Consider the following 21,178-nt stretch of genomic DNA (forward strand, 5'->3'; position numbering starts at 1 on the left):
TTTAATGAAGCAAACCTCGCGGCCATGTTTGTTTACAAATTGTCACAGTCACTCGCTAGCGTGGAAGTTTTATGTCCCTGACATGTCTCTTGTCCAGGTTTTCTATCTCAGTTGGTATGTTTTTCTCTTGTAAATATGTGTGAAGAATATATAATGAAGTTTTGGTAGCCTTTCGGGTGTTCAGCGCGTCTTCAGTTTCAGTTTTTAGTTTATTTATTTTGTGCTTAATTACAGCATAGCTAATCCTAGCAGTAGCACTGGATTAGCCCCGTCTTCTGTCTTTCCTGGCAGACAAAGAAATGATTGTGCGCATGCACAGCAGTGGAGCTTCACATGAGCTCCGATGTGTGACATCGTGTTGTCTTGACAATGTGCAATATTGTAACAATATTGCACGTTCATTCTCCATTGGGGAGAGTGGCGTAATACATGGAGGATAAGCTATATGATAATATTGCATGCCATCAATAAACCCACTAGAAGGGAACAGAATACATGTTTTTATTTCATGGAAAAAGTGGCCTGTATGTGTAATCTTTTCCCGATATTTCACTCCAAAGACGTCATTCCCAGTGTTTTCCTGCTGACTTGACACACATTGTCAAAGTGATGAACCGGTTCAAAGTTTGATTAACCTGCATATAATTTTTTTTTGTGGATGTGTCTATCTTCTATATAATAAGCGACAAAGTTTGTTTGTTTGTCTTGAGCTAACATCGCCATTTCTCAACGGATTTTCACCAATTTTGGCAAGTAGGTCCGGGGATGAACCGGAATTTTGCAGATATAAGCAAAATTCATGTATGGGCCCCAGGGAGGTCCCTGGGGGGCAAGGCAATGTTTGTTTGTCTTGAGTTAACGTCGCCATTTCTCTACTGATTTTCACCAAATTCGGCAAGTAGGTCTGGGGATGACCTGGAATTTTGCAAATATAAACAAAATTAATGTACAGGCCCCACAGGGAGGTCCCTGGGTGGCAAGGCAATGTTTGTTTTGTTTGTCTTGAGTTAATGTCACCATTTCTCTACGGATTTTCACCAAATTCGGCAAGTAGTTCCGGGGATGACCCGGAATTTTGCAGATATAAGCAAAATTCATGTATGGGCCCCAGGGAGGTCCTTGGAGGGTAAGGCAATGTTTGTTTGTTTGTTTGTTTGTTTGTTTGTTTGTTTGTTTGTTTGTTTTGAGTTAATGTCGCCATTTCTCTACAGATTTTCACCAAATTTGGCAAGTAGGTCCGGGGATGACCCAGAATTTTGCAGATATAAGCAAGATTCATGTACGGACCCCAGGGAGGTCCCTGGGGGGCAAGGCAATGTTTGTTTGTTTTGTTTGTCTTGAGTTAACAGCGCCATTTCTCAATGGATTTTCACTAAATTTGGCAAGTAGGTTCGGGGATGACCTGGAATTTTGCAGATATAAGCAAAATTCATGTACGGACCCCAGGGAGGTCCATGAGGGGGCAAGGCAATGTTTGTTTGTTTGTCTTGAGCTAACGGCACCATTTCTCAATGGATTTTCACCAAATTTGGCGAGTAGGTCTGGGGATGATCCGGAATTTTGCGGATATAAGCAAAATTCATGTATGGGCCCCAGGGATGTCCCTGGGGGGCAAGGCAATGTTTGTTTGTTTTGTTTGTCTTGAGTTAACATCGCCATTTCTCGACGGATTTTCACCAAATTTGGCAAGTACGTTGGGGGATGACCCGGAATTTTGCACATATAAATAAAATTAATGTATGGGCCCCAGGGACCTCCTTGGGGGGCAAGGCAATGCTTGTTTGTTTGTTTGTTTGCTTGTTTGTTTGTCTTGAGTTAATGTCGCTATTTTTCGATGGATTTTCTTTCACCAAATTTGGCAAGTACATCCGGGGATGATGTGTAATTTTGCACATATAAACAAAATTCATGTACGGACCCCAGGGATGTCCCTGTGGAGCAAAACATCCACCCATCCCCTCCCTCAATGCCTTTCACGATACATTTATCAACACAAACTCTCGACAGATCTTCACTTAACCTGCCATATCCAAGCTTCACCCTCCCCCTGAACCTGGGCGTTCATATCTTCGCACCATCGTATAATATAAAGAACATTACATGGTGGCATAAAGATATGAAGTTTATCTTCTCGTGTTCGCTGCGCTTGTAAATATATACTATCCATTCACCAGCCAAAGATAAACTTCATATCTTTATACAACCGTGTAATATCCTCTATTTATTTTTTTCGCAGTCCGGTTTCCATCAAATTGTGCGCTCTGATTGGCTCGTGAGCGGTACGGAATCCTACCATCCAGACCCCGGTTATGGACCTTTGGCGACTCGCTCATTCACAACAACAAACATAGTAGCAATTTTTGTCAACATTTATTTTCGCATTTCTCAGTATAATAGCATTAATTGTACAGCATGGATAGCGATAACCACAGTGTTCACAGTGAAAGCGAGTTTTACTACCCTGATGAAGATGAAATAAAAGAAAACATATCAGGAGAAAGCCGAAAACGAGCTTGTAGCAGGTTTGTTCTAAATATGGTTTCCCTTTCGGGCGCTCCCATTTTCTGTTAGAATTTGGTAAAGAAAAAAATAAATATATTATTTACCAGCTTAAGGTCGGTCCTTATCATGAAATACCGTGACCTCGGCCTTGAAAATATTGAGGCCTTGGTCAGCATTTTCAAGACCTCGGCCACGGTATTTCACAATATGGACCTCCTAGCTGGTAAATAATATATATTTATTTTTTTCGCGATCTGGTTTCCATCAAATCGTGTGCTCTGATTGGCTCACGAGCGGTCCGGAATCCTACGATCTGGACCCTGGTTACCCCAGCTTAAGGTTGGTCCTTATCGTGAAACACCGTGACCTCAGCCTTGAAAATATTGAGGCCTCAGTCAGTATTTTCAAGACCTTGGTCATGGTATTTCACAATACGAACCTCCTAGCTGGTAAATAATATACTGTATATTTATTTTTTTCACAGTCCGGTTTCCAACAAATCGTGCACTCTGGCCTTTGAGAATGCGGATATGAAGAATGTGTGTATGTATAATCTCATCTCATCTCATTATCTCTAGCCGCTTTATCCTGTTCTACAGGGTCGCAGGCAAGCTGGAGCCTATCCCAGCTGACTACGGGCGAAAGGCGGGGTACACCCTGGACAAGTCGCCAGGTCATCACAGGGCTGACACATAGACACAGACAACCATTCACACTCACATTCACACCTACGGTCAATTTAGGCCCTGTCCTCACGGCAATGGATTCAGGTGAATCTGATAAAATTGTTTATCGTTTCGGCCTGGTGTCCACACGGCACCAGCGTTTTGGGTGCCCCAAAACGAAATCTTTTGAGAACGGGTTCCAGAGTGGAAAGATCTGGCAACGGCATCGTTGCGAAGTCGTCTGGATGAGTAGAACGGATTTGTTTACGATGACGTCACAACCACATGTGCTTCACGCTGGGTAGAAGTGTAACGAACTCGATGCGAGTTGTCAACAAATCCTATAACTTGGTTCATGAAATGCGCTTACAAAATATTTTCACTGTGAATATTTATTGTGTAATGGTGCAAAGTGAGAGAGAGAGAGAGAGTGAGAGAGAATAGCCCTTAGGGCAGAGTCAATCCCGCCAGCAAAAATAGGGGAAAAAAAGGAGCGATCTCACCTCTTCAGATGTTGGTTTAAGTCCTACAATACATTCCTCAAAAAGGGCGTAGAAGAACAAATTAATCCATCAACGTGTAGCATTCAATTTATTCCGGACCATTAAAGACGCCACCTTCCGCGTAGAATCATGCGTCATCCTCGCCGCCATAGTGGATGGGGCAAAGCGGAGAATAAAGATGCCTCATTCATGTGCTGCGTTTAACTGTACCAACAGGTTTGCCGTCCAAACGAGATCACATGGGATTACCTTTCACAGGTGAGACTGGAAAAATACTTTTCATTGTATTTGGTCATTATAACGTAATTTTACGAACAGATTTTTCTGACTGCGGCTAATATGAAGTCTCGCGCATAATAGTTTATGCGCATGCGTCCTTACTTCTTCTATTATTCTGGTGTCTCCGATGGGACCGTCTTACAGCGCCCCTAGAGGTGTGGCATGTGTATTGCATCATTTTCAGCAAGCGTTGCGTTGCCATATGTACCTGATATTTTACTGATCTGTTGCCCATGTGGACACGATATTTATTTTTTTAAAATCTCGTTGCCGTTGTCGTGTGGATGTAGCCTTAAGGCCAATTTATGCTGACAACACAGTCCTCGCAGACGGTTTCGCAGATAGCGTCTGCGTAGCCCCCCCACCTTCGCAGACGCTCTGCGCGCACCTCCCAAAAATTGTGACCACCGCAGAAGCCTCGCAGACAGCGTCGCAGACAAGAGGGCTCTGATTGGTCCACTCTACATCCGCTGTACACGCACTTCCGCTTCCCTACTTTCCTGGTTTGGTTTGTTTTCACGACCGGCATTTTTAAAAACACGAGTGAAGATGGAGCAGCACGAAGAGCGGTTGATCGAGGAAGTACGGACATCTATACGACTCCAGTTCTAGTCATTATAAGTAACCGGAGGATAAACACTCCACTAACCACACCCACCAACTACTCCTAGCGATTTCGCGACTTCGCGCCCCCTTGCGTTGTAGCGGTGAATAAAATCGCGCACGCCTATTACTCCCCGCTCAACGATAAATTACAACTGTCTGCGAAAAGCTGTCTGCGAAAGCCTTGTTGCAAGAGCATGCAGAGGCCTTTAGGCTACGTTCACACTGCAGGCTGAAGTGACTCAAATCCGATCTTTTCGCCCATATGTGACCTGTATCCGATCTTTTATTGACAATATGAACGACACAGATCCGATTTTTTCAAATCCGACCCAGGCCGTTTGGATATGTGGTCCTAATTCCGATCCCTATCCGCTCTTTTCATATGTGACTTCAGTCTGAACCGCCAGGTCGCATTCATCCGACTTACACGTCATCAACAAGCCACAAACGTCACTGTTCTGCGCTGAAGTAGGCGGCGGGTCTCTCAAAAAAAGTTACAACAACATGGCGCATAATGACATCAGTGCGAGGGACGCTTCGGGCTGTGAAGGTTCAGAATCTTCTCAATGGAAGGACGCAGAGGTTAGGGAGCTGATTTCCATTTGGGGGGATGCAGCTATTCAAGCTAGATTGGATGGGTCATACCGCAACCGGGCGGTTTTCCTTCCGTAAACACTGGCCATGCTCACTGCGTGTGACGTCGTCGTATCCTGCAATGCGCATGCGGAACACTTTTAGGTCGCTTTTCGTTCATACTGAGGATCACATACAAGTCGCATATATTTGTTAATGTGAACGACCTCACAAAAAAATCGGATTTCACAAAAAAATCGGAATTGAGCATTAAGCCTTGCAGTGTGAACGTAGCGTTAAGGCCTCTGCATGCTTGTGCGACAAGGCTTTCGCAGATAGCTTTTCGCAGACAGTTCTAATTTATTGTTGAGCGGGGGAATAGGCGTGCGCGATGTTATTCACCGGCACAACGCAAGGGGGCGCGAAGTCGCTAGGAGTAGTTGGTGGGTGTGGTTAATGGAGTGTTTATCCTCCGGTTACTTATAATGACTAGAACTTTTTTATAATGACTAGAACTGGAGTCGTATAGATGTCCGTACTTCTTCACTTCCTCAATCAACCGCTCTTCATGCTGCTCCATCTTCGCTCGTGTTTTTAAAAATGCCGGTCGTGAAAACAAAACAAACCGGGAAAGTAGGGAAGCGGAAGTGCGTGTACAGCGGATGTAGAGTGGACCAATCAGAGCCCTCTTGTCTGCGAGGCTTCTGCGGTGGTCACAATTTTTGGGAGGTGCGCGCAGAGCGTCTGCGAAGGTGGGGGGGCTACGCAGACACTGTCTGCGACACCGTCTGCGAGGACCGGGTTGTCAGCATAAATTGGCCTTTAGAGTCACCAGTTAACCTAACCTGCATGTCTTTGGACTGTGGGGGAAACCGGAGCACCCGGAGGAAACCCACGCGGGTTTATTGTGAAATACCGTGACCTCGGCCTTGAAAATATTGAGGGCTCGGTCAGTATTTTCAAGACGTCAATCATGGTATTTCAGTGTACGGACCTCCCAGCTGGTAACACTGTATCACACAGCATATCCATTCATTTCGATTTGGAGTGTCTGGTGCTTTTTGTGAGACTGATTCCAGAATGCCATCCTAGTGTGGTAAAGTGAACTCTAATGTATCCCATTCATTAATGTTTGGTGCCTGATTTTAACCCGTATTGTTGCTGACTGACGCTTTAACTCGAAGGACTCGCACTCGACAGGGCAGTCGGTCTTCGCAGGATTCCTGAGGAAAGGCGTTTGGGGGAAGGGAGGGAGAGAGAGAGAAAGAGAGAGAGAGAGAGAGAAGCTCCGCCTTGCCTGAGCAGCCGAACCACGCGAACAGATTGCAGGAAAATCTAATGCGTTTTCTTCCAAGGAGAACAAGAGGGAAACCGAGGCGGCTGCTCACTCACTCACTCACAGGAACATCGAGTTCTGGTCCCAGGATCCGGTTTGGTGAAAGTGTCCAGCGGAAAGAATGAGGGAGCAGCTGAAGTAAGTGCGATCTAATCTCTGAGTGCCGTCGCGGAATGCTGATTGATTAATACCCCGCAAAGGGCATCGAACTAGTTTGAGGATAGTGTTAGTGTTAGCGCCGCTCGGCTGCTGTAGCCCGACAATTCCCGTCCAGATCTCCAGTCCAGCAGGTGCTTCTTCTCTTCTTCTCTTCTTCTCTTCGGAAGCAAATGCACAGACATGTTTCATGACTTCATGACATCCATCATGTGCTTCGATCTGTTCTGTTTGCTTTTTCTCCGATCCTTTATCCCCTGACGCATCGCCTCTGGCAGGTTCCGACTCTCGGTTCGTGGTGTTTTGTATTCGGATGTGTTTTATGTTTCATATTTATTAAAGCCATGTTGAGGCCTTTTGTCTGGCTCCATATTCTAACCCGATGCAGCTCACAATAGCGGCATTTGCAGGCGCTGTTTACAAAGTTTTGGAATAATCACTCCGGGTGTGCGGGATTCGAACCTCATCCCTCCTACCACCAGTGGGAATATCTTGGTGTAAGGCCACACACATGATGATGATGATGAGATCACCTCCTGCTTTCTGAAGGGTCTGTTCAGGGTCGGTTTGGTACAAGGCCATGTTTGAAAGTCTTTTCTGTCCTGTCTACATGCTGCCTTATGGGCATTTCCTCTAAACGTACTTTACACACTTGATTACGCTTTTTCAATGTTCTATTCCCTTCTAGCAGATTTCATTCATTGCTCGGGGAAAATACAGTACCGAGCAAGAAATTGCCACCATAATCACTAAGCACGTAAATATTTCAATAATATTAAATAATAATCGTCTTCGACTCATTTAATATCATGCTAGCTGAATGGAATATATCTGATATACCACAAAAAAAGCCAGCCAGTATTATTATACATACACACTCTTCCAGTTTTTCGATGTCCGTTGGTATGTTTTTCTCTTGCAAATATGCGTGAAGAATGTTTAATGTTTGAAAGTCTTTTCTGTCCTGTCTACATGCTGCCTTATGGGCATTTCCTCTAAACGTACATTACACACTTGATTACGCTTTTTCGATGTTCTATTCCCTTCTAGCAGATTTCATTCATTGAAAATACAGACCAAGCAAGAAATTGCCACCATAATCACTAAGCACGTAAATATTTCAGTAATATTAAATAATAATCGTCTTCGACTCATTTAATATCATGCTAGCTGAATGGAATATATCTGATATACCACAAAAAAAGCCAGCCAGTATTATTATACATACACACTCTTCCAGTTTTTCGATGTCCGTTGGTATGTTTTTCTCTTGCAATAATATATTATTGCCTTATGGGCATTTCCTCTAAATGTACTTGACACACTTGATTACGCTTTTTCGATGTTCTATTCCCTTCTAGCAGATTTCATTCATTGCTCGGGGAAAATACAGTACCGAGCAAGAAATTGCCACCATAATCACTAAGCACGTAAATATTTCAATAATATTAAATAATAATCGTCTTCGACTCATTTAATATCATGCTAGCTGAATGGAATATATCTGATATACCACAAAAAAAGCCAGCCAGTATTATTATACATACACACTCTTCCAGTTTTTCGATGTCCGTTGGTATGTTTTTCTCTTGCAAATATGCGTGAAGAATATCTAATGTTTAATGTTTGAAAGTCTTTTCTGTCCTGTCTACATGCTGCCTTATGGGCATTTCCTCTAAACGTACTTTACACACTTGATTACGCTTTTTCAATGTTCTATTCCCTTCTAGCAGATTTCATTCATTGAAAATACAGCACCGAGCAAGAAATTGCCACCATAATCACTAAGCACGTAAATATTTCAGTAATATTAAATAATAATCGTCTTCGACTCATTTAATATCATGCTAGCTGAATGGAATATATCTGATATACCACAAAAAAAGCCAGCCAGTATTATTATACATACACACTCTTCCAGTTTTTCGATGTCCGTTGGTATGTTTTTCTCTTGCAAATATGCATGAAGAATATCTAATGTTTAATGTTTGAAAGTCTTTTCTGTCCTGTCTACATGCTGCCTTATGGGCATTTCCTCTAAACGTACTTTATACACTTGATTACGCTTTTTCGATGTTCTATTCCCTTCTAGCAGATTTCATTCATTGCTCGGTGAAAATACAGCACCAAGCAAGAAATTGCCACCATAATCACTAAGCACGTAAATATTTCAATAATATTAAATAATAATCGTCTTCGACTCATTTAATATCATGCTAGCTGAATGGAATATATCTGATATACCACAAAAAAAGCCAGCCAGTATTATTATACATACACACTCTTCCAGTTTTTCGATGTCCGTTGGTATGTTTTTCTCTTGCAAATATGCGTGAAGAATGTTTAATGTTTGAAAGTCTTTTCTGTCCTGTCTACATGCTGCCTTATGGGCATTTCCTCTAAACGTACTTTACACACTTGATTACGCTTTTTCGATGTTCTATTCCCTTCTAGCAGATTTCATTCATTGCTTGGGGAAAATACAGCACCGAGCAAGAAATTGCCACCATAATCACGAAGCACGTAAATATTTCAATAATATTAAATAATAATCGTCTTCAACTCATTTAATATCATGCTAGCTGAATGGAATATATCTGATATACCACAAAAAAAGCCAGCCAGTATTATTATACATACACACTCTTCCAGTTTTTCGATGTCCGTTGGTATGTTTTTCTCTTGCAAATATGCGTGAAGAATGTTTAATGTTTGAAAGTCTTTTCTGTCCTGTCTACATGCTGCCTTATGGGCATTTCCTCTAAACGTACTTTACACACTTGATTACGCTTTTTCGATGTTCTATTCCCTTCTAGCAGATTTCATTCATTGAAAATACAGCACCGAGCAAGAAATTGCCACCATAATCACTAAGCACGTAAATATTTCAGTAATATTAAATAATAATCGTCTTCGACTCATTTAATATCATGCTAGCTGAATGGAATATATCTGATATACCACAAAAAAAGCCAGCCAGTATTATTATACATACACACTCTTCCAGTTTTTCGATGTCCGTTGGTATGTTTTTCTCTTGCAAATATGTGTGAAGAATGTTTAATGTTTGAAAGTCTTTTCTGTCCTGTCTACATGCTGCCTTATGGGCATTTCCTCTAAACATACTTTACACACTTGATTACGCTTTTTCGATGTTCTATTCCCTTCTAGCAGATTTCATTCATTGAAAATACAGCACCGAGCAAGAAATTGCCACCATAATCACTAAGCACGTAAATATTTCAATAATATTAAATAATAATCGTCTTCGACTCATTTAATATCATGCTAGCTGAATGGAATATATCTGATATACCACAAAAAAAGCCAGCCAGTATTATTATACATACACACTCTTCCAGTTTTTCGATGTCCGTTGGTATGTTTTTCTCTTGCAAATATGCGTGAAGAATATCTAATGTTTAATGTTTGAAAGTCTTTTCTGTCCTGTCTACATGCTGCCTTATGGGCATTTCCTCTAAATTTCCTCTTTACACACTCAGAAACATTATTTAATGACTACGCTTTTTTGATGGAATAAAAACATGTGTTCTATTCCCTTCTAGCCAGGGCTTTGAACCAGTTCAAGGAATGAAAACGAAAACCGGGAACTTTTTCTATTTTACATGGAACAGAAACGAAACCAGAAACTTTATTATTTTTTATGTTCCAGAACAGAAACGCTTATTAAAAATAATGGTAACCGGTTAATACCGGTTTTTATTTCGTTCCTCAAAGTTTCCGTAGCCTACAAATAAAAAAGTCATTCTTCTCCTGCGCAAGTTTCTCTGACCCGCTGGGGTTCACTTCCTGTGTGACGTTCGCTGACTGAATGTAGAGAGCGGGAGGGTGGACTACTATCACGTCTCCACATCTTAAATAAGAGGTAAATATTGCAGTCTATCGTTATTCAAAAACGTCAATTTCAAACACGATATCAATATATTTGTCCACGTTAATGAGAGGCTCGCGAACATTAAATGACGTTAACCTCTGTTAGCCTATCAATGCATAGGGCCTGACTAGCCTTTGGTAACATACTAAACGAATTATCTTTCATTTTTGGCACTTTTTCTGTTTGTGTAGATGGGAAGACATACTGAGAATCCAAATCGCCAACATTTGAAATAATAATTGTTTTGAATTATTTCTTGTCTTATTTAATGAAGGTTGTAAGAGAATTAGCCTATATTTGGCTTAAGCTGGATGAGACAGAGACATAATTTTATAGCCATTCGTTAAACAGCTGACAGGGACCGTAATTAACCGTTCCGGGAACGAAATTTTTTTGTTCTAACCGGTTCGGGAACATCTATTTAATGGTGGAACCCAAAACTGGAAACGTTAAAATTCCGTTTCTGTTCGGAACGAACCAATAGGAAAAAAATTCTGGTTCAAAGCCCTGCTTCTAGCAGATTTCATTCATTCATTGCTCAGTGAAAATACAGCACCGAGCAAGAAATTGCCACCATAATCACTAAGCACGTAAATATTTCAATAATATTAAATAATAATCGTCTTCGACTCATTTAATATCATGCTAGCTGAATGGAATATATCTGATATTTGGTATGTTTTTCTCTTGCAAGTATGCGTGAAGAATATCTAATGTTTAATGTTTGAAAGTGGGTGGCACGCTGGTGTAGTGGTTAGCGCTGTCGCCTCACAGCAAGAAGGTCCGGGTTCGAGCCCCGTGGCCGGCGAGGGCCTTTCTGTGCGGAGTTTGCATGTTCTCCCCGTGTCCGCGTGGGTTTCCTCCGGGTGCTCCGGTTTCCCCCACAGTCCAAAGACATGCAGGTTAGGTTAACTGGTGACTCTAAATTGAGCGTAGGTGTGAATGTGAGTGTGAATGGTTGTCTGTGTCTGTGTCAGCCCTGTGATGATCTGGTGACTTGTCCAGGGTGTACCCCGCCTCTCACTCATAGTTAGCTGGGATAGGCTCCAGCTTGCCTGCGACCCTGTAGGACAGGATAAGCGGTTACAAATAATGGATGGATGGTTTGGTTTGATAGCATGCAATATTGTTAGCATATCGCTTATCCTACATGTATCACATCACTCTACCCAATGGAGAATCAGCGTTGTACATCCATCCATCCATTATCCATAACTGCTTATCCTGTGCAGGGTCACGGGCAAGCTGGAGCCTATCCTGGTGAGAGGTGGGTTACACCCTGGACAAGTCACCAGATCATCGCAGGGCTGACACATAGAGACAAACAACCATTCACACCTACGGTCAATTTAGAGCCACCGATTAACCTAACCTGCATGTCTTTGAACTATGGAGGAAACCCATGCAGATACGGGAAGAACATGCAAACTCGACACAGAAAGGCCCTCGCCAACCACTAGGCGCAAACCCAGAACCTTCTTGCTGTAAGGCGACAGCGCTAACCACTACACCACCATTCCGCCCAGGGTTGAGTATGGTTTACGATACTGCATGGTTGTCAAGACAACATGGCGTCACACGTCGGAGCTGCTGCGCGTATTCAGTGAGGGAGTTTTCTGCTGCGCGTGCACACAAGCATTTCTTTGTTCACTGGGAAAGACAAAGACACGTTGAACACCCGAAAGGCTACCAAGACTTCATTAGATATTCTTCACGCATATTTACAAGAGAAAAACATACCAACGGACATCGAAAAACTGGAAGTGTGTGTATGTGTAATAATACTGGCTGGCTTTTTTTTTGTGGTATATCAGATATATTCCATTCAGCTAGCATGATATTAAATGAGTCGAAGACGATTATTATTTAATATTATTGAAATATTTACGGTCTTAGTGATTATGGTGGTAATTTCTTGCTTGATGCTGTATTTTCAGTCTTCCAGTGAGTGGTTAGTGGTTCTCTGCTGTACCAGCGTCACATGGGGACACTGCTAGTGTAGTTCCAATGGTGTTTAATACGAGAAGAATCACAAACACGAGGCATCATGGTCAGGTTTCCCTGTTGGGGCCTAAAAACAGAAGAGCGAGAACTTCTTTTCCCGTTCACCCTTTTCCGCTGATGTTCAGTGGCTCAACGTTCCAGAATGCGTGACACACTTGCTCTGAGTTGTGGCAGAGATTCGGATCAGCTGTCTAAAGACTTAAGGCCTCTGCATGCTCTTGCGACAAGGCTTTCGCAGATAGCTTTTCGCAGACAGTTGTAATTTATCGTTGAGCGGGGAGTAATAGGCGTGCGCGATGTTATTCACCGGCACAATGCAAGGGGGCGCAAAGTCGCTAGGAGTAGTTGGTGGGTGTGGTTAGTGGAGTGTTTATCCTCCGGTTACTTATAATGACTAGAACTTTTTTTTTTATAATGACTAGAACTGGAGTCGTATAGATGTCCGTACTTCCTCAATCAACCGCTCTTCGTGCTGCTCCATCTTCGCTCGTGTTTTTAAAAATGCCGGTTGTGAAAACAAACCAAACCGGGAAAGTAGGGAAGCGGAAGTGCGTGTACAGCGGATGTAGAGTGGACCAATCGGAGCCCTCTTGTCTGCGACGCTGTCTGCGAGGCTTCTGCAGTGGTCACAATTTTTGGGAGGTGCACGCAGAGCGTCTGCGAAGGTGGGGGGGCTACGCAGACACTGTCTGCGACGCTATCTGTGAGGACTGGGTTGTCAGCATAAATTGGCCTTAACGTGTTGAATTTACACCGTAGGACACGTATATAGCGTAGTCATGTACCCTACAGGCCAGATTTATATTTCTGTATTGAATGCTATCAATGAATCGTGTACTGTTTGGTCGGCCCGCTTGGTAGCATCACATTTCCTCCAACACACTTCCAGCTGATCCCTTTTTACAATATTGTGTTACTGTAAATAACGTGTGAGGCTCTATTGCAGTTATACATCATTATAACAGTCAATTTAAAGGACAGCTCTGGTATTTTTTTTTCTTTTAACCTTAGCCCTATTTTCCCATCTCTTTTGGATCCAGATTCTTACAAGGATCAAAAACAATTGAAGTCAATCTTGAAATTGAATTAGATTGAAATTGAGTTAGAACGCTTTATATGGCAACTGCAGAATGGGTATACAATGTAACCCTATCGGGCAAACGTCCACGTCAAAGTAAACAGCTTGTTTTCACCACTGACAGGCTGATAATGTTATTATAAGCATTTTACAACATGGAAGGGATCCTGACAGAGATACACCGGTGTCTGGGGAAAGCCATGGCCGAATGGTTAGAGAAGCAGCTTTGAGACCAAAAGGTTGCTGGTTTGATTTCCTGGACTTGAGCAAGGCACGTCATTCCCTAACTGCTACCCAGGCTGCTCTGGGTATGTTGTACGTCGCTCTGGATAAGAGCATCTGCTCAATGCCAGAAGTGTAATGTTTCCCTCAATAACTGTTAAAGTCCTTCTAGGGCTGTGCAATTAATCGAATTTTGATCACGATTTTGATTTTTGTGTCAAACGAACTCAAAATTCATATAATCGAGTTGAAACGATTATTTTGCCATTTGTCGGGGACGCGCACACGCAATACATTTCCTTCCCGTGGGCCCATGCGCAGACTTGCCGACAACACTCACGCGGCGGAAGCAGTGTGTGTCTCTATGGCTCTCCACTCACGCAGCTGAAAGGAGGAGAGATTGTGAATTGTTTGGCACGAGGTAGGCTCGCAAGATGACAGAAGGAGGGCAGAATCGGTTGGTCGACAAAAAGGGACGAAAAATGTCTGTAATATGAGATCACTTTGGATTCGAAGAATCCGACGTGGAACAGAAGCGCATCGTGTGTAAGATTTGCAATAAGGTACAGCCCCGATTCCAAAAAAGTTGGGACAAAGTACAAATTGTAAGCAAAAACGGAATGCAATAATTCACAAATCTCAAAAACTGATATTGTATTCACAATAGAACATAGACAACATATCAAATGTCGAAAGTGAGACATTTTGAAATTTCATGCCAAATATTGGCTCATTTGAAATTTCATGACAGCAACACATCTCAAAAAAGTTGGGACAGGGGCAATAAGAGGCTGGAAAAGTTAAAGGTACAAAAAAGGAACAGCTGGAGGACCAAATTGCAACTCATTAGGTCAATTGGCAATAGGTCATTAACATGACTGGGTATAAAAAGAGCATCTTGGAGTGGCAGCGGCTCTCAGAAGTAAAGATGGGAAGAGGATCACCAATCCCCCTAATTCTGCGCCAACAAATAGTGGAGCAATATCAGAAAGGAGTTCGACAGTGTAAAATTGCAAAGAGTTTGAACATATCATCATCTACAGTGCATAATATCATCAAAAGATTCAGAGAATCTGGAAGAATCTCTGTGCGTAAGGGTCAAGGCCGGAAAACCATACTGGGTGCCCGTGATCTTCGGGCCCTTAGACGGCACTGCATCACATACAGGCATGCTTCTGTATTGGAAATCACAAAATGGGCTCAGGAATATTTCCAGAGAACATTATCTGTGAACACAATTCACCGTGCCATCCGCCGTTGCCAGCTAAAACTCTGTAGTTCAAAGAAGAAGCCGTATCTAAACATGATCCAGAAGCGCAGACGTCTTCTCTGGGCCAAGGCTCATTTAAAATGGACTGTGGCAAAGTGGAAAACTGTTCTGTGGTCAGACGAATCAAAATGTGAAGTTCTTTATGGAAATCAGGGACGCCGTGTCATTCAGACTAAAGAGGAGAAGGACGACTCAAGTTGTTATCAGCGCTCAGTTCAGAAGCCTGCATCTCTGATGGTATGGGGTTGCATTAGTGCGTGTGGCATGGGCAGTTTACACATCTGGAAAGACACCATCAATGCTGAAAGGTATATCCAGGCTCTAGAGCAACATATGCTCCCATCCAGACGACGTCTCTTTCAGGGAAGACCTTGCATTTTCCAACATGACAATGCCAAACCACATACTGCATCAATTACAGCATCATGGCTGCGTAGAAGAAGGGTCCGGGTACTGAACTGGCCAGCCTGCAGTCCAGATCTTTCACCCATAGAAAACATTTGGCGCATCATAAAACGGAAGATACGACAAAAAAGACCTAAGGCAGTTGAGCAACTAGAATCCTACATTAGACAAGAATGGGTTAACATTCCTATCCCTAAACTTGAGCAACTTGTCTCCTCAGTCCCCAGATGTTTACAGACTGTTGTAAAGAGAAAAGGGGATGTCTCACAGTGGTAAACATGGCCTTGTCCCAACTTTTTTGAGATGTGTTGTTGTCATGAAATTTAAAATCACCTAATTTTTCTCTTTAAATGATACATTTTCTCAGTTTAAACATTTGATATGTCATCTATGTTCTATTCTGAAGAAAATATGGAATTTTGAAACTTCCACATCATTGCATTCCGTTTTTATTTACAATTTGTACTTTGTCCCAACTTTTTTGGAATCGGGGTTGTAGTATCTGCGCCTCTTGGCAACACTACAAACCTCTTCAACCACCAGAAACTGACCCATAAAGTTATTCACGACGAAACAATAAAAAACAAACAAAAAGATAAAGCCGATGCCGCCACAACCAGCAAGACAATGCAGCCATCCATTTCAGCCACTCTCTACAATGCTACTCCGTATGCCACGAGTTCGGAGAGGCACAACGCTGTCACAGCATCCATCGGATATTATTTAGCCAAAGACATGCAGCCTATCAATGCAGTAGAGGGTGTGGGTTTTAAGAAAATGATAAACGAGTTTGACAAACGTTATGCACTGCCCTCTCGAGATTGTGGACAACTGGATAGAATGTACATTTGTTTTTCTCTGTCTTATGTCAAAAGAATATTTTTATTTTGTTTTACACATCGCAAACTTAAGTTTTTCTAGACTATATTTTCAGTTTGAAAGAAAGGTGAACGTAAATGATCAATCACAAAGAGGTTTTTTTTGTTTTAAAGAGAAATGCTGAATAAATGCATTGTTTAAAAAAATCGTTTGAATAATCATGATTTCAATATTGACTGAAATAATCGTGATTATTTTTTCCATAATCGAGCAGCCCTAAGTCCTTCCTACGCCACATGGTGCATAGGGCAACGCTGATCTCCGTTTCTGTAGCCCTCGGCCTCTCGCCTATTACATAGCTAGGGCTACAGTGGGGGGGCTAGTCCTCTGGTAACTGCAAGAGTTTGACTCCCCACTCGCATCTGTATTGCAGTGTGCCTTGCCAGACAGCAGCAGGTACCCTTTTTTTTTTATGATGGTATTTGTTATGACCCAACCGCAAGTAGAATTCCCGATTGAGAGGTGGACACACTAACCACTAGGCCAACTCGCGGTAATAACTGTAAAGATCTCATCTCATCTCATTATCTCTAGCCGCTTTATCCTTCTACAGGGTCGCAGGCAAGCTGGAGCCTATCCCAGCTGACTACGGGCGAAAGGCGGGGTACACCCTGGACAAGTCGCCAGGTCATCACAGGGCTGACACATAGACACAGACAACCATTCACACTCACATTCACACCTACGGTCAATTTAGAGTCACCAGTTAACCTAACCTGCATGTCTTTGGACTGTGGGGGAAACCGGAGCACCCGGAGGAAACCCACGCGGACACGGGGAGAACATGCAAACTCCACACAGAAAGGCCCTCGCCGGCCCCGGGGCTCGAACCCAGGACCTTCTTGCTGTGAGGCGACAGCGCTAACCACTACACCACCGTGCCGCCCTAACTGTAAAGATAATGTAGAAAATGAATATCTACAGTCATTGTCTTCCTTTTCTCTTCTTCCAGTCTCTAGGGGTGTTCACACGGCACATATTTGCATCGATGCTGCACCGATGTATTTTGTTGCGATATATCTTACACCGGTGTAAATTTTGTGGAGCGTTCACACGTCACAAACCTGCTTAGGCCAAAAAAAAAAATAGTGTGTTTCAGGTAACATGAAATACTAAAATAAGGTCGGTAGGAAGGAAAAAGTTTTTTTTTTCTTAATTTTTTTTATTTTGTTCGAAAAAATTAACACAAGTAAACATCTTACAAAATAGTATTCTGGCACAGAATCCTTTATATCACACATCATAATAAAATAAAAGTGTTTTAAATCTTTAAACGAATAAAAAAAAATATCGCAAGTGAAAATGGTCTTTAAAAATACGCACAAGTAGTGATTTAGTCAGAGAAACCAACCAAAACAAGTCTTCAAGTCGCCGGTCTTCTTCATTCTCGTCTTCGTTTCTGTCGTCGTCAGAACTGTCCTCGTTTTCTTTTGAAGATGAGCGCTCAGGTTCAAATCTGTAAGGCTGGATACCACCAGGACATTCAGCTCTCAAAATCTCTACTTGTGGGCCATTTTCTTCTTCTGTATCGGTAAAATCAAAGCTAATTTCCTCAGCATCGCTCCTATTTTCTGGTGTGTCCGCCATTGCAACTGCACCGAGTGGTTACTGGTATGACGTCACGCAGCTGTTCCATTGACCGAGAGGGGGCGCTGCGAACGCGGGAAATTTCAAGTGATGGGCATGACCAAATAAGGACCGATTACAACCGCGGGAAGCTTTTGAAAAATCGACAGTCAATTTATTTCGAATCTCGAAAGCATTCTGGTGCAGAATAATGCGACTTTTATCGCCACTGCGTGACGCCTTTAACACAAAACAGATAACTAAATGAAATGAATTGTTGTATTGTCAATCTGGCAACAAAAATAGGCTACAAAATGGATTGGTTTGTTGTTTTGATTTTGATTTATTTGGCGGTCTCAGTTGGTATAAACACTTACTTAAACAGAGCACACCAATACGCCCAGATGGAATAGTCAAACTGTTGGTTGGGGGACAAAGTATCTAGCATGTTAAATAGTACAAATCTACTTGTTTTTAGTATAAATACACCAGTTTTAAGACATCTGTGGGGTTTCTAAAGCTAGATATATTTACTTGTTTTTAAAAATCTTGCCAAGTCAAATTTTCTTGTTCTGTTGGCAGATAATTTTGCTTATTTTAAGTAAAATATTCCTCATTTTATTACTTTTTTTTTCTTGTTTTTGTAAGCCAGGTTTTTGCAGTGTATATCGGTGCTGCCCCGCAAACTAGCATTTACTCCGGAGTAGGGCTGTAACAATATGCGTATCGAAATTGAAATCGCGATACGCAGAGCCACGATCCATGTCGCGATACAAGAAGGCAGAATCGCGGTACACCCTTTCAAACTTCTCCTCAGCCCAAAAACAGAGGCGCTTCCAAACTTCAATTTATGAATACTTTACTTTTTATTTAAATTACATTTTAAACTTACTTAAATTACTTTTATTTTTTATATCTATTAGTAAGTCGTTTTTTTGCCGGCCTGCGACAATCTTCTGCGAGTCACGCAACGTCCACACTCGCCACCGGCAGAGCATTCATTTCTTTTAAGCGGTCGCCATTCTGGTTGCGACGCGGGGAGCGAATCTGTAAACAAGCAGCTCATTGGCTGGCTAGGTGTGCCACAAGCCAATCACAATCACTTGACCGGAAAGGCATGCAGTGTTGCCAGATTGGGCGGGTTTAGGTGCTTTTTGGCTGGTTTTGAACATATGTTGGGGTGGAAAACGTTAGCAATATCTGGCAACACTGAAGGCATGTCTGCTTGGGTGGAAGCCTTCTGCGGCAGTTACATTTTGACACGCGAGCAATGTTTCACCATAAAAATTCCGTAATTTCCATCTGTTTTCCGCGATCACAGAAAATCATTGGCGCTATGAGAGTGAGACAGTGAGACAGCCACCCCCCCAAAAAAAAAATCTTAACGGATTTACACGATTTGGAAAAATGACTTTTTCAGAACCGAAAAAACCAGAGCTTCCGGCTCAACAGTATTATTTTGAGAAATAAAACAGTCTTTGGATATACATTTGTTCATTTTTGCATACATATTACTCATTCTCTGCAGTGGTCTGAATTATTTGTTATTAAATAGTTAATGTAAGTAAGTAAATGTTAATAAGTCAAATGTACTACTTTAAAAATACATTTTAAAAAAATCGTGGGTGTATCGAATCGTGGGTCAAAAATCGCGATACGAATCGAATCGAGAGTTCGGTTTATCGTTACAGCCCTACTCCGGAGTAAATTTCTTAAACCCCCTCCCAAGCAGGGTTAGATTTGCACCGGTTTAAGCAGCTTTCAGGGGCGACACCGGTGTAACTTTGTACCGTGTGAACGCTCTACCGGGGCAGCCTCGGTGCTACACCGCAGTAAAAGTTGCTGTGTGAACACCCCTTCTGACCCAGCAGTGCCTGTAGTTGACTTATACCGTAAGTCGATTATAACATGGGGGCTGTTTTTTGATGGTTCCAAAAGGTATCCTTTCCAAGTTATCAGGCAGTCCTTCATAAAGTCATAATCAGCAAAATAGTCAGGTGTTTTCTGTGATTTAAATCGGCTCGAACTGCTTAACGTCGAAATTTCGTTCCGACTTTGTCACACAGGGCTTGTAAGTGACACTTGTGAAATGTTATTTTCGTTTTGATATTTATGCACTTTATTTTTCATCCCCTGCTTTTCCTTCCTTTCAGGTCATTTCTGGAGGTTTAACTTCTCCTCCTAGAGAGTTTGTCCTCAATTTTAAAATGTTCAGCCCATTGAGCACATCTGTGGTTGTATTTTTCTTTCTTTTTGATAGTCCCCTGTATCCCGCTATCCTTCTGTGAGGTTTTTTTTTTCTTTCCCCTCCTCACCCCCCATAGACTTTGGCCGAATCCCATTTCACCCCTTGGACCAACCCCTTGGCCCTTCCCCTCCATTTTGCGCGTTCACGTGAAGGGGTAGGAGTATCCCAATCCCAGTTAACGCGGAGGGGTAGGGGAAGGGGGAGGGCTTCTGTACCCCTCCAAACGGAGATTTTCCTGGAGCTGACTCCGAACGAAGGGGTTTGAGTGATTTCCCACAATGCCATGCGGATTTCAGCGAGATTTCATGCGGATTTCAGAAAGATGGCGGTTCCCGCGGCGAAAGATTGTCATAAATGTATTTTCTCCATTATTTACGTGTTTTAAGTTGTTATCCAGAGGAAACACGCCGCTTGATTCGCTTTCGAGCTGAGAATGAGCAGCGATTTCTGAAATCCAAGCTGCTGCTAAAAAGCTTTGGGAGTGAGTATTGTTTTCGGTTGCTTGACTGCGTACGTTTTGTTCTGTTATTCTCGCTTTTATTGTTTACATGAGTGTTCTGACACCTCATTCTGTTGGATGTGGTGCACGAAGCGCCAAAGATATCCCATTCAGTGGTGTTAGTTAACAAATCACACCCTGCCAGCAGAGATTTCTGGCTCTGACTGTAGCGGCTGGTCGCAGCCAATGACGCATTTGGTCGCGTTTTGCTAACGTAAACGCTGACGGAGGTACGCGATGACGTATGCGATCGTTGAAGGGCTATCCCAATACGTAGGGGTTGAATTTCAAGCCCTATCCCTTGTAGCTCAGTTTCAAGGGGAAGGGGAAGGGGTAGAAATTAGAATTGGGATTGGGCCTTAGAATGGCAAACTGCTCCCATATAGTCAGTTTTCAAAAAATGCCTTCAGACTTGCTAGACATGTTCTGGGTAATACTACAAATTATACTGCATGTTTCCAGACCCCGGTCACTCTCATTTTTTGTTCCCCT

The 21,178-nt window shown here is 42.5% G+C and overlaps 1 protein-coding gene across 4 annotated transcripts in view; it reads left to right on the forward strand.

Annotated features, from left to right (window-relative positions):
* dmd (dystrophin) overlaps positions 1-21,178 on the forward strand; it is a 509,910-nt gene that overhangs the window by 325,925 nt on the left and 162,807 nt on the right. Inside the window, exon 1 of one of the 4 annotated variants that reach the window (XM_060898613.1) lies at positions 6,433-6,602. The exons of the other annotated variants lie outside the window; for them this stretch is intronic. Coding sequence (XP_060754596.1) covers positions 6,586-6,602 — 17 coding nt within the window. The 5' untranslated portion in view covers positions 6,433-6,585. Of the gene's footprint in view, positions 1-6,432; positions 6,603-21,178 lie in introns of those variants that run through there. 4 annotated transcript variants of the gene reach the window in all.

This window comes from Neoarius graeffei, chromosome 18 (assembly GCF_027579695.1).
Source record: "Neoarius graeffei isolate fNeoGra1 chromosome 18, fNeoGra1.pri, whole genome shotgun sequence".
NCBI classification, from domain to species: Eukaryota; Metazoa; Chordata; class Actinopteri; order Siluriformes; family Ariidae; genus Neoarius; species Neoarius graeffei.